At 38.5% G+C, this 14,523-nt stretch overlaps 2 protein-coding genes across 2 annotated transcripts; both read left to right on the forward strand.

The window, feature by feature from the left end:
• Positions 1 to 264: 264 nt before the first annotated feature.
• On the forward strand, positions 265 to 3,204 carry ptcd2 (pentatricopeptide repeat domain 2). Its single transcript, XM_038733767.1, has 10 exons — positions 265 to 405; positions 694 to 786; positions 872 to 1,001; positions 1,225 to 1,342; positions 1,466 to 1,544; positions 1,640 to 1,731; positions 1,869 to 1,982; positions 2,074 to 2,148; positions 2,236 to 2,349; positions 2,688 to 3,204. Exons 1-10 carry the CDS (start codon positions 276 to 278, stop codon positions 2,907 to 2,909), a joined length of 1,167 nt encoding a protein of 388 aa, XP_038589695.1. The 5' UTR covers positions 265 to 275; the 3' UTR covers positions 2,910 to 3,204.
• A 412-nt stretch (positions 3,205 to 3,616) lies between these two features.
• cacfd1 (calcium channel flower domain containing 1) lies at positions 3,617 to 13,923 on the forward strand. Its single transcript, XM_038733768.1, has 5 exons — positions 3,617 to 4,217; positions 6,051 to 6,123; positions 10,367 to 10,492; positions 10,715 to 10,822; positions 11,298 to 13,923. The coding sequence occupies exons 1-5, from the start codon at positions 4,109 to 4,111 to the stop codon at positions 11,386 to 11,388; spliced, it is 507 nt and encodes a 168-aa protein (XP_038589696.1). The 5' UTR covers positions 3,617 to 4,108; the 3' UTR covers positions 11,389 to 13,923.
• Positions 13,924 to 14,523: the final 600 nt, after the last annotated feature.

Raw genomic sequence — 14,523 nt, forward strand, 5'->3', positions numbered from 1 at the left:
ATACTTCGAATCATTTATCACCATTGATGAACCCCACAAAGAACATTTTTAAACAGTAGGTGCATGCAATTCTCGGGCGCTGCCATATTGGATGATACCAACTGGTTAGCGCGTATTACAAAATTCAAACAAATGGCTACTCGCACTGACTCAAGTATTAGAATATTTACAGTACATTTTAAAATATGATTTACTATTTCGGGCCGTAATTGGCGTTAAAATCTCCATAATATGTCCACATAAAGTCCTCCAGCATCCCCTTTGTTTTCATTTCCATGGTACAGTCAGTGGACAGTATGGCGCTGGCCAGGATTTCCAAATGTTGTCGGTCGTTACTACGTGAGCCCACCAAAGGGGTGTTTTGTGGTGTTTTACAGCCAGGTTGGATTGAAGGCTGCATAGGAGGTAAAACAAACAAAAGTCCTCAACGTGTGTCCTATCTGACCATTACAACGGGCTGGTTTACAGACAGAGAAGCTAACGTTAGCACCCTGTAAATAGCCCATAACAGTTATGTGTACAAAGGTCCTGATTAGCAACGTTTCTTTAACAGTTCATAAAATTCCACCAAAACTAGGCATAAGTAAAAACTGTCCAGCTAGGCAAAATTAGTATGAGGGCTTTTCAGTGGAGCAAGGTTTTTTTGAGTTGATTTTTGTCTACCCTTACTCTGAAAAACTAATTTCTCTGCAGCTAAGAGGCATCTGTTGTCAGAAGATGTCATCAAACTACAAGATTTCCAGCAAAGGAAGCTGGCTGTGGCTCACCTTGTCACTGGATCACAAGGTAAAGTATTCCTGTCCCTATAAGCTGCAGTTCTACATCATGTGTTATGATACACAATTGCTCATATTTTCACCTCCTTTTACAGGCAATTATATTGAGCTATTCAGTCAGAAGCTGCAAAGGAATGAGCTGATACTTAGAGATGAACTGAAGCTTCTCCTTCACTTGTGCCAGTCTGCAGATGACATGGTGATAGCCAGAGATGCCATTTATAGGTATAGTTCGTCCGTTATTGACAATATTGTACAGCATAAACCCACTTACCTAAATTAGCCCATTTCAGCACAAAATGTGTTCACATACTCTGCTCTTTCACAAACATTAGCTAGAAGGAAATGAGACCCACTTCACAGAGCAAAAACATATTCACTGTGGCATTGACTATTATTTTGTATCTTAATTATGTATAAATTATCTTTTAATTTGCATTCACACAAGATATCACACAGAGAACCGGAACTTGGTTTCTGGGGAGTTCAAGTTTGGTCCTCTCTTCATGAGACTGTGCTATGAACTGGGTCTGGAGGACCTGGCTGCTGTTACACTTACAGATAAGGTAAAACATTACATTAACCCAAACCTATTGATAAAGTGCCATAAGGGGGAAAACAAGACAGGGTTGATCATTTTCTTAGAGCCGACTTGAGCTGGTAACATTTCTTCTCACTTGTCTGAACAGAGTATGAGAGGATTTTTCAGTGACGCGACCTCCTTTAACATCGCCATTGACATGTTATTTACAAAAGGCTCTTATGACAGTAAGTGACAGATTACCCTTCACTGTTCAACAGTTTGTTTTTTTCCTGAAATTATTATCAAGTGTATATAATATTCCAAACATTGGCTATTGCAGGTGCCCTGGAGGTACTAAGAACCATGAGGAACCAAAGTGTACCTTTCAACAAAGACACACTGACACTGGCATCTGGCACCTGCTATAAACTGGTAACATTTAATCTATGTTTTTTTATTAAACTTATTTTAACATTACAGTCCCAAGAGTTATATTTGTGAAGAGTTAATGTTTTAAGATGACTCTTTGCAGTTAGTTAGTAGTTAATGTTCTGTTTTATGTTGGTCAGAACACAGCAGAGTCCTATAGGATCTGCACTACTCTGATAGAGGAGGGACAGACCAAAGGGCACTTCATCCCCAGACATGCTTACTGCTTTGCCGTTGCATTAGCACTTCGACAGGTGAATAATATGTCTTCTTTTATTCATGCAGAAAGATGAGAATATGAAAATGTCATCATTTATCAGTTTTCTCTTTTTATTTTTGTTGCAGAATGACATTGAAAAGGCACAGTCATTGTATTCACAAATAATGAGCACTGAGAGCAGATTATGCCAGAATTTGAAGGTATGGGTGCATCATGCGACTGTAGTGTACACTACTTCTTGCTGCTGCTGTTGTTGTTCAATGATTTTTACTTTTATTGTGATTTAGGTTGTCATTCTAGTAATGTCAGGAGCAGTGACAGATGCCATTTCCATCTTGTCTGCAGCCATGTTGCCTAAAGGCCCTTCTTTTGTAAAGAGGCCTGAATTTTCTCAGGAGGTGGTAAGTGAAACATCTGACTGTTTGCTCAGTAACACAAATGCTACTTATATTTAGGATAAATACAACTGCAACGGGACAGCTAAGGATGCAGTAATTAAATGGCAAACATATTTTGCAATTAATATTAGTGCTTTCATTCTGGTTTTTATACATTTCTATAGATTTTTTAGAATAAAGGTAAAATTAAAAGGGGTTAGCCTATTCTTTACTGGTACTTTTACTTAGAATTACTGTTATGTACAAACGCTATATATATATATATATATGTGTGTGTGTGTGTAAATTACTGTAAAATATCTGAAAGAGCTGGCTCGGTGGCCCCTTGTGACCTGTTTCAGGTGGATTTGCTGTGCTTGCGGAGTGAGGGCAGACCGCACATGATGAAGGTGGAGCAGATAGTGACTCAGCTTGAGCGAGCCGGTCAGGTGACCCAGCAGACCCTCGATGATATGCTCTGCCACACGCCCACAGGGAAGAGGAAACCAACGCCTATCATGGAGGAGAGGAGGACCAGCCGAAGGACTCTGAAGCCATTACAGTCCACTCTGCTGTCAGAGTGAGAGACACTGCATGATGTCCCGAAGCCTGCTTTGACTAAAGTATCTGAGGCTGAACGGAATCAGTCAAAAAACACTGACTCGGGCTAGATTTGACTTTGTTACGATTGCTTTATCTACCTCTCCTTAAACACAAACACAAACATCCGTCTGCAGACTGGAAAAGTACAGAAGTAACACCATCTAAATGGGTACGGATCTCCTTGCAAGGTTCTCATATGGATAACGAGTGATTTGGGAAAAATGTGTTTTGTATATAAAAGTGATTAAAGATTAATCAGATATTTAATTTGAAAAAGTACTCTTTGTGTTGCTTTGATGTGTGGGGATTCTTCTTTGAAAAACCCAGAGGGTCGGTTTAAAACATACGTTCACAATTAAAAACTAATATTAGCCTCAATACATTTTTTGCACAAAATAAGGACTTTTTTGTCCCCCCTCACCTACACTAGAAAGCACATTAGGGAGGGATTTCTTCATGGCCAGTATGAACAAGAGGAATGATTACAGGGACCAGGACCTTAAGTCACACCTGGTTTGTCATTTCTATTCAGATTAAAACGTCGCAATTTCCAAAACTGAAGATTAAAGCCTTCCAATCACAAATTTGTGGTAAAATATTAATTACAACCCTAAGTTAGCTCATCGGAACAGTCCTCATGTGGACCACAGACACATCCACGGTGTAAACAATGACGCGCGTCAAATCCCTCCCACAATGCACCGCTTACGTCTACTGAGCAGCCAGGGAGGAGAACAACGGAGCGGCCACTTGAGCCCATACGAACCCGGTGGATAGGGTACAGTTATATAAATGTAAAAGGGGAGTTCAGGACAATATTTATTCATTCATAAGATTACTAGAGAGTTTAGGACGGATGCAGCGGTGATAATCACTCCTAGCGGCAGCTGGTGGCGGTGCTATTTAGCATCAGCTAGCCGGTTAGCTTGTTTTGACTGACGGGTGAAGCTGTGTGAAAAGCTGCTGGTAACATCAGGCAACTGGCACCAAAACGGACAGACAAAGAAAAGAAAAATACTTAAAAGTTTAAATTACATCTGGTGTTATCGATAGGGACCGTTGTGTCGTACCAAACAGTTCGTTTGTTCAGACTAGCAAACTTAACTAGCTGTTGGGATCTCAGGCTGATATCTGTAAATACTGGCTTTAGGTAGCTTTAGCTAACAGCTAGAAAAACACAATGAGCTCTGAAGAGACTGCAGCGTCAACTAAACCCACTCCGGAGGATGATGGCATGACATGGTGGTACCGATGGCTCTGCAAAATAGCTGGGGTTTTGGGAGGAGTATGTAAGTAGTTGTAAAGTCAATTTCGTGTGTCACTTGATAAGTAAATAAATGAAATGCTGACAAACCCAAATCCTGTCATACCTGCATGGATAGTGAATACAATGTTGTGTGCCAGTTTACAATGACGTTTAGTTGAAGTTAGTGTAATTTGACAGGCAGGTAAATGCATTGTCCTGTCAGCATACTTGATACCGTTCATTGTGTGGACTCTTTAGCTCTGCATTAATATGAGTATGAGAACTGAGACAGGACATAAAGGGCACCAGATTAGTATTTGGAGAAAAAAAACATGTAAACCTCAGCTGCTCAGCCAGGCCAGACAAAAGCTTTGTCACCGCCTATTGTCCCCTCACTGCAGCAGCCACTGTTGGGCCCCGCCTGTTTGCATGGCTTGCTCATTCCATAGAAGCTTGATACTCCTTAATTACCAACTATATGATATGAACACACACATAGTCCACAGCACAGGTACTTTGACTCTTTCCCCAAGGAGTTAAGTGTGAGACAGGAGTGATTTTTACTGCTGGCTTTGCAGCTTTCCAGCAGCATTGCAGCCCTCCCTACCTCTCCGTCCGTCCGTCTCTCCTTCGCAGTGACACCAGAGTCACAGCGCCTGTATCACATTAACCACCTGGGGCACTGCATATTCTATGGGCTCTGTATTATTAAGGAGGCTGGATGGTCTAAAGGAGCAGGAGATGCTCCAGTGTGGGCTTGTCTGGCCTGATAGCACATATTCCCTCTCTTGAAATTTTATTTTATTTATTTGAGAGACAACATTTTACAGTGTTGTCTCTCAAATACAAAACGTCATACTTACTATACTGTGCTTGGACTGGCAGTCAAACATTTTTAAGCACTGTATGTTCTAGCTTTTTGGTTGAATATCAAACAATGTGTCCCTCATATCCTGCATAATTATAAAAAAACACTGTTATATTAAGAACGTTTTGTAACTTATTGCGAGGATGCTTTTTGACACCTCCTTTCCTTCTTAGTAGTGAAAACAATACACTTTCATGTGTTGATTGGGGGGTAGGGGAGACTACCTCTGAGATCTTCACAGCTGCATTTTGACTTGTGCAAGAAAAGCACAGGTGTAACTAATTACATTAATGATTGCTCTGTTCTAGAGCTGCAACAATTAATTAATTAATAAATTAGTCGACCAACAGATAATTAATTGGCAGCTATATTGATAATATTTTTTTTTTTACGAAAAACGTAAAATGTTCATTGGTTCCAGCTTCTGTTGTGGTTCCAAACCGGAATATTTGCTGGTTTTCGTAGCCTTCTACAATCATTTTAACAGTTTCAGGTTGCTTGACAAAACAAACCATTTGTCACCTTGGGCTCTGGGGACCTATGGTGGTCACTATTTTCTGATGCTGTACTGACTAAACAATTAATACTGAAAATTATTAAGATTAATAGATCTAATATACTTTTAACATTGTCTCCTACCTCAGCTATTATCTGTAATTGTGTCGTCATTTCTTGTCTTTCCTGTGTACATTTCTTCATCATATAAGGATATGCTGAACTGTAAAAGTACGCTGTGCCCAATTCTCAGCCTGCTGTTTTGTTCCCCTACTTTTCAACATACCTGTTCTGTTTTGGATTCAGTATAAATGTCTACTTTTTATCATCCATAGGCTGTTGTCACTTTTTATTTACCTTTCTCCACACTAAATTTGAAGAGATAAAAATGTGAATTAACAAACCAAAATTAAATGGTCAGGCCTAATAGCTTCTGTGTGACCAGCAATGTGTCTGATCTTAATAATAGCAATACAATTTTGCTTTGTCTTTTGTCTTGTCCACACCATGCAGCCTGTGCCATCTCAGGAGTGTGGAACTGTGTCACTGTGAACCCTTTAAACATTGCTGCTGGAGTATGGATGGTGTAAGTCTTTAATACTTGTTACGCTTACTTTAATGCAGCATGCATAAATGAGCTCATTCAAATTCCATGAGATAAGATGTTTTTATATGCTGTTGGGTATACAGGAGCAAGACAACAAACCAACTATACCAACTAACCTCAGTCTGAAGTATTTATTAATTAACTACAATAACATGGTTAAGGATGCGAGAACACACTATTTTTCTCATTACTACACATAAACACAATCCCAGGTTTCTGTTTAAGACTGTGGATCAGCTGGTAAACCCAACCCCTCCTTGTGCCTCAGCTGGAAGTAATGATGACTGTGAATTGTTTTTATCTTATTTTACCAATAAGGTGGTGTCAATCAGAGCCTCTATTACCCCCGTGGCCTCTTACTCAGAGGTTCCTCACCAGCAACAAGAGAGTTTTAACCAGTTTTATCCCATCAACTTGTCTGAGCTTTTAAAAACAGTATCACAAATGAGAGTGTCCTCCAGCCCACTTGATGTAATACCTACAAAATTTTTACTGAAAGTAATAGATTCTGTTGGGCCCCATTTGATTTCTGTTTTCAACAGCTCCCTATCTACTGGTTGTGTCCCTGATTATTTTAAAACGGCTTGCGTGAACCCACTTTTAAAGAAACCTGGTTTAGATCCCTCCCTCCCACATAATTTTAGACCAATTTCAAAACTGCCTTTTATTGCAAAGATTCTAGAAAGAATTGTGTCCAAACAGCTGCTCACTGTACTGGAAAATAACAAATAATTTGAAAAGTTTCAGTCTGGTTTCAGGAAGTACCACAGCACTGAGACTGCCCTGCTTAAAGTCACCAATGACCTTTTAATGTCTGCTGATGAAGGCATGTGTTACATGTACATGTGTACTCCTGGACCTTAGCGCTGCTTTTGACACCATTGATCACAACATCATGTTAGACAGACTGAGGCACTGGGTGGGGATCTCTGTGCCCTAGAATGGTTTTCATCCTACCTGTCAAATAGGAAGTTTTGCGTGTCTATAAACAACTATGTCTCCTCATTCTGTCCAGTTAAATATGGTGTGCCTCAGGGGTCGGTCTTAGGACCCATTTTGTTTTCCTTGTATCTGCTTCCCCTTGGACATATTATCCATAAACATGGCATTTCTTTTCATATTTATGCTGATGGCACACAAATATACTTGCCCGTCAGATCCACAGACCCTGGAATGCTGAGTTCACTTAACAACTGCCTTTGTGAAGTTAAAAAATGGATGTCAAATAATTTCCTCCAGCTGAACTCAGACAAAACAGAAATCCTTGTCATCGGGTCTCAGCAGATGGCAAATCAAATACTGCCATCTGCTGGTTCCCTAGTAAATCACATTAAGCCTGTGGCAAAGAACCTTGGAGTTTGGTTTGATAGTAATTTAAATTTCGAGCAGCACACCACAAAGCTTGTTCAATCATGTTTTTATCAACTTAGAAATATAGCAAAAATTCGATCTATGTTAACTTTTAAGGACACCGAGACCATTTTACACGCCTTCATCTCATCACACCTGGATTATTGCAACAGCCTTTTCACCTGTTTAACCCAAAAATCTATTGATCGACTCCAGACTGTCCAGAACTCAGCTGCCAGGCTTTTAACCAGAACAAAGAAATAGGACCACATTACTCCTATTTTAGCTTCACTACACTGGCTCCCAGTATTTTTTAGAATTGACTATAAAATTCTATTGATCACTTTTAAAGCTCTTCATGGCCTCTCACCTTGTTATATTTCTGACCTTTTAGTCCCATACGCACCAGCACATACCTTGAGATCCTCGGGCAGAGGTCTGTTGTCTGTTCCAGAGTCTCGACTGAAAACTAAAGGGGACAGAGCGTTTGCTGTCAGGGCCCCAAGGCTCTGGAACAGCCTGCCCGAGGAAATCAGGTCGGCTGAGTCAGTGAACTCTTTTAAGTCCCTTCTTAAAACATACTTTTATAGGAGAGCCTTTCCCGATCTTATTTGACTTTATTTTATCCCTTTTATTTTATTGTATTTTACTAATTTTATATAAATTTTTCATGCTCTTATCTTGTTTTTTTGTATTATTCTTTACACCTGTTAAAGCACTTTGTAACTTGTTTTTGAAAAGTGTTCTACAAATAAGGATTATTATTATTATTAAAACCACTACTTAGACATTGCAAAGTGCTCTATTTTATCATTATGTCTTTGTTTATTAATTTACGCTTATGTCCTTTTCGCTGTCAGAATACAGTTTCACAATGAAAATGTTGTTTTAAACAGCCTGATGATCATTTATTTGATCGAATAAGACAAAACCTTTGTTCTGTGGCCATTTGGCTGAGGTGTCACTGACACAGTTACCTTTAGTTGTATTTTACTAAACACCAACTGAAAGTCACAACTGAGTGACTCCCGTGCAGCTTTACTGATTTTGTAATCTATGTTGTATCTCGTGCATTATGCACTTGTATTACCTGTTGATTTACGCTCTTCGGTTATTGTGTACCGCATTATCTTACATCGATAGTGAGCAGTATCGTGTAGGCATGTTGCCACACCCACTGCTTGGGACAGAGGTGTGGAGAGATTCTTGTCGTAGTCATGTTGTGCCAAAAACTAAGAATTGTAAGACTTTAGCACATGCCACAATAAGGCCAGCTATGTTTTTTTTTTTCTACCTGGCTAAAATACTATTTGAAAGCTTAACTGCAATGCTAGCTCAAAATAATGATTCATTAATAAAAGTTACAGTGAAGGCATTCTGCCATTTGTGAGTTAAAGGAGAATGTTTAGTTAATTGATTAAATTTGTTAGACAGAAAATTAATCAGAAAATTTTTTCATAGTTGATCAGCAACAATCTCAAAAATGCACTAGTTGCAGCTTATCATATGTAAGGATTTCCTGCTGGTCTTTGTCATATATGATAGTTAACTAAAACTACTTTTGGGGTTCTGGACTGTTGGGTCTGACAAAACAAGACATATGAACACTAACCTTGGATTCTGGGAAATGGTCATTTTAAATTTTTTAGATTATCAGATCATTTGAGACAATAACCATCAGGTTGAACCAAATTATTGTTGGTTGGTTTCCCTATAAGTAACATTTTCTTGAACAACATGGATAGAAAGCCTTGCTGCCAGGTTTCCTAGCAAATAAATGCCAATTAATTGGTTCTAGCTTCTCAATTCTGAGAATTTACATCTATTCTTTCTCTGTGATAATTAACTAAATATGTTTGGGTTTTAGACCGTTAGTCGGACAAAACATGACATGTGAAGTGGGGCTGGGCAAAATGGCCAAAAATGTTATCACAATTAAAAAAAAATTCATTTCATTTGGTATCGCTAATTATCACAGTGAATGTCAAATCATTGTTTCTTTCGAGTTTAAAGGCAGATTTTTGCTCCTGAGTGAAAATTGAAGAAACTAGATAGTTAATTATGTAGTTAAACTTTTCTTTATGATCAGAATGTGACAAACACTTGATGCCAAACAGTGGATCACTTCACAAATCTGAGGTAAAACATTCAAAACTATTATGATCAAACTATTATGGTGGTAATGGGGCAATGGATAAGACCCGGGGTCGATTCCCACTGTGACCCATCCACCAAATGTGTCCCTGAGCAAGGCACTTAACCTGCTGTTGCTCCAAAGGCGTGCGACCTCTGACATGTATAGCAATTGTAAGTCGCTTTGGATGAAAGCGTCAGCTAAATGAGTAAATGTAATTTTTTTTTTTTCAAAAAATACGATTAGTAAATCTTGTTTCAGTCTCTTTTCCTCAACAAAAAAAATATCGTAATAGAAAAATAAAGTCCTAATTCATTTGTGATTTAAATTAATTAAATCAAACTTTATTGATGATATAATGAACATTTGTTATATTGTTATTGAGGAAAATGTATATTGTTATAGTTATCATTATTGTTTTATTGCCCAGCCCTAATGTGAAGACCTTGGGCTTTTGTAAATTGTGAAAAACAATTAAGAAAATAGTTGACAGATTAATAAGTAATTACACTAACCAGTTTACTGGAAATATGTTCATGCTGTTTCCATGACTAAACATCTAAGTCTCCAGCCCAATTTGAATGTCTTGAATGATGACAGTGAAAGCACAATGATTGTTTTCTTCCCTGTTGCTGTGTTTAAATTCCTCCAGTCTTCCATTATTTCAGCCAAGGCCGTACCGTATTTGACTGAAAGATGATTCACCGCTGTGTTTGTGTCCTCTCCTCCTGTGTCAAGGTTGAACGCCTTCGTGCTGTTCCTATGTGAAGTCCCATTCTGTTGCCAGTTCATAGAGTTTGCTAATGCGGTAGCAGCCCGTGCAGACAAACTCAAACCTTGGCAGAAAGCCTTCTTCTACTGTGGGTGAGAACAACTTTGCATCATACACTGTTTATGTCATTGGAGACTGTACTTCACTGTGAGAAAAATACAACATTTTAGGAATGAGAATTTCATGATAGTTCTTAACATTGCATAAGCTGTTGGAGACACATTTGGGAATGTGTCTTTTATCTACAGCATGTCCTTAATATGACTTTTGTTTTTGTCTCTTGTTTGGATGTCCCCTCTGTTGCTAATTTTCAGGATGGCCCTGTTTCCCATATTCTTGAGTTTCTCCTTTACAACTTTGTTTGGAAATGCCATCGCCTTTGCTACAGGAGTTCTGTACGGCCTTGCGTCTTTAGGCAAAAAGTAAGATGTCTGTTAGTAGCTAGTAACATGCAATGACGTAATATATCAAAGCTCTTATGAAGCATCAGAAAACTGTCAGCTATTCTATATAATATAATTTATGTTCAGTGTCTATTTGATTAAAATCTGTAAAATATGAACGTTTTGTAATTACTCATATCTCCCTCACTCATAAAAACACTCTTCTAAAATGTCATATTAAAACAGGCTCTCATATTAAATGCAGTATTCCACACTATAATCAGTTAATAAGATTTTTAGTTTATGCTTGGACGTTCTAACAACTCAAATGAGCCTCTTTAATCATGCAAATTAACTTTTTGGCAAGGTGAGCCCTGTTATAACCTCGCAATTAACATTGTCACCTTCTCCTGTCGTACCCTCTTTTCCTTTGTTTCTGCCCACCTCTCCCTCGTCATAACTTTTGATTACCCTACTTCTCTCGCATTCTTTCTTCCCCTTCTTTCTGTCTCAGGGGAGACGCAGTGACTTACGCCAGACTGCAGCATCAGAAACAGGGGGATGAAGAGAGAATGACAGAAACGGCAAACGGGGCACCAGAGTGAGGCATCTGCCTTATCACCCTCCTCTTCCTCTCTTTTCTTCGGTTCTTATAGATGATTTTCCATCCATCCTCTCCATCCATGCATATTTCCTCTCTCCAATTTCTGTCACTACATAACACTGGTACTGGGTTTATTTATTTACTTATACTACTGCATTCTTGTTGTTCTGACCTAATAGTATCCAGATTGACGTTGGATTCAGTCCCTTATTATTTGGTACCTGATGTGTAAATGGGATCTCTCATTTTGACTCAATACCTTTTAGATTGTAAGTTTTGATTTCAAGTTTTTAATTCTTATTATGAGTTATTATTTGCTTCCCTTTGTTGCTGTTCTCAGTTGTAAACCCTATTTTTGCAGGAACACAGGTGAGGTTCAACCTTTACGCCCAGGAACCTTTCAGGAAATGTGAATAGACATGACTGTGATTGTAAAATGTACATAATTGACTTCAGGTTACTCACTATGATGTTGAGGCTGTGATTCAGAGCTGTCTGGTTTAGACAGTGCAGTGGGTAAAGATGAGTTAAATTAGACACTGGGTTCAGACTTGGGCTGCGCGTGTCATCCTGTTCTTGGCAGCACACCGAAACATTGATATCAGCTCTTTTGCGGCTCGAACCACATTATCATTGCAAAGTTTTGGGCAGTGGGGTGTCCAAAGCCACTTGCATGAACTCTCTGCATTTAATTTCTAAACCTCCTTTAAGCAGTGAATGTATAAACGCTTCATGGAAGGGACCATTTTTGCATTGGAAGTTAACTACGGTAACAGTGAAAACTAGTCCTGCAGAAGTTGGATTTCCATTTATCGTGGGTCTTATAAAACTTAAGTCCATAAAGAGTAAAAATTACATTTGATGAGAAATAAAGGCCTGTGTGTATTTGTTTTATTTTTTTATTGCTTTAAAGAGGACTACATTACCAATTCTATTGAAAGAGACTGCCTGGTTTAGACTGACAGTTAAGCTGATGATACACGGGGCAACTTTTTGAGCAATGTTGCTGGGCAATGTTGCTGGTGGCAAGTCCGTCTATGTTTTGAATGGATAGCGGCGGTGCGGGGAGGGTGGCAGAGTGTCGGGAGAAGGGGATTACGGTAGTAATCATTACTCATTACCATTGACAGCAACATTGCCCAGCACCATTGCTCTAAAGGTTGCTCCGTGTATCATCAGCTTTACACTGCAGGTCTGTAAATAACCCTAAGAGTCTTCTGTTAGTTGTGGGTAGGTGTGGCAGTTTGATTTCATAACCTTTGATCAGCAATTTAATTTCCTCTAAGTTTTTGTATTATTTTGAGTCAACCAAACCTACGTAAAGTATTGAGCATCTTAAAAGAAAAGAAGAGGGATTTTGGTATCACAGTATTGCACCCACTGTGCACACAAAACTCTGAATTGCAGCCTGAATGCATTTTTAAACGTCCATAGGCATTAGGGATATTTTTAACATTGGGAAATGTATCAGGTATACCCAAAGATAAAGACAGTTCATGTTTATTTTTGTTTTTATGCTTTCATATATTCATTTTTTTTCCAGTTGGCTTAAGCTCAGCTCAGGCAGCCATGCACAAAACATTTGGTAGCATGGAGTCTGCTATAAAGGGAATTTCATTAAAAGCTTTCAGGGCATGGGTGAGCTTATTTAGGTATGGTTCCTCATGATCAAGCAGCCAGTAGCCAAGTTGATACTGCAGATTTTGTGGTACATTATATAATGAAAGGCCGTGTGAAATGTGGTCTTTTTAAAACACATACCGTTTGTTTGCTTCCGAATCTGTTACTGAATATTTTCTGTATTTATTATGAGTCTTAATTAGTACACTCTACCAAAACCCATTAAAATTTAATGAGGGGAAGTGTCTTGATTCAGGGACTAATTGGTCTGTATCCCACACAATCATCACAGCCATGGTTTGCCTTTGTCACTCAAATGAGGTATGCAGTGGTCAACAATGTACGATTTGTGTTTGTGTTGTTTTGTTGCCTTGTCGTGTCACCGGTAATATGAATGCCTTGGGATTAATTGTTTACACATACCTCTTACAGCTGTTTCTATCTTAAATCTGTATTACTGGATGTTCAGTGATTGAGTGGATTATTCACAGTACCACCAGCTCTCAGGTATCATACTTCACAATGCACGGTGTACGGATATAAAGTAGTTTATGCATAGATCATAGATATATGCTAACTATCATAAGCATGACTATGAAAAGAGCCAATGGAAAAGCAAGTGATTAAACATTACAAATAAACCAGCAGTATGCTACAGCCTGACACTACACACTCTTACACTTTTAATAAGATGAAAAACAAACAAACACTGCTTTCCTTGTCCACAGGCATTCAGCCACCCATCCTTTTTATTTTCTTGCATTAAAAGGCATCCAAGACTCCTGTGATTTGATTGATTTTGATCTGCAGGTGCTGAGTGCATATTTTGCTGTAAGGGATATGTGTATAATGTGTGTTGTGATGTGAATCTTGATCCCGTGAACAATTAGTGAATTAAACAAACTTGCTACTACTACTGTGGTGTTGACTTGTTATGTTTAGTTGGGCCACCCCTACTAACTTTTCCTTTTGCGCCATCACAAGGTGAAATATCTTGATAATTATTATATTGATTGCCATAACATTTGCTACAGATATTCAGCGTACTTGCAGGATAAATTCTAATCACTTTGGTGATCCATTTCTATATCCAGCTCCACCAGTCTGACACATAATTTGTTATAGATATTAATGGTTTCCAGACACAATACAGTATGAAGGTTCATTTGCAAAATCAGATATCTCTGTTTTTATTTATTTTCCTATATTGTGTTTTTTTAACTATTGGGTGGATTTGCTTTAACTATCTTCTAATTTTGCAGCCATACATTCACAGAAACTGTTATTACTTTATATAATGCTTTTGGCTCAACATAGGTTACTTCATAAATTAATTTTCCAAACTGACATGACAAGTACAATAATGCAGTCCTTGCCACAAAATAACTACTCCCACCAACCTGCTCTCAATGTCTCTTCTAATAATTTTCTTTGGCTGCAGTCTCAGTTTTCCAGATAAAGACTATTCTGTCTTGATGAGCCACTGGATGTGTTCCTTTAGGGATTTTAGGGAAAA

The sequence above is a fragment of the Micropterus salmoides genome, unplaced genomic scaffold, assembly GCF_014851395.1.
Source record: "Micropterus salmoides isolate LMB-PRFRI ecotype aquatic unplaced genomic scaffold, ASM1485139v1 Ms_hic_scaffold_20, whole genome shotgun sequence".
Lineage (NCBI taxonomy): Eukaryota > Metazoa > Chordata > Actinopteri > Centrarchiformes > Centrarchidae > Micropterus > Micropterus salmoides.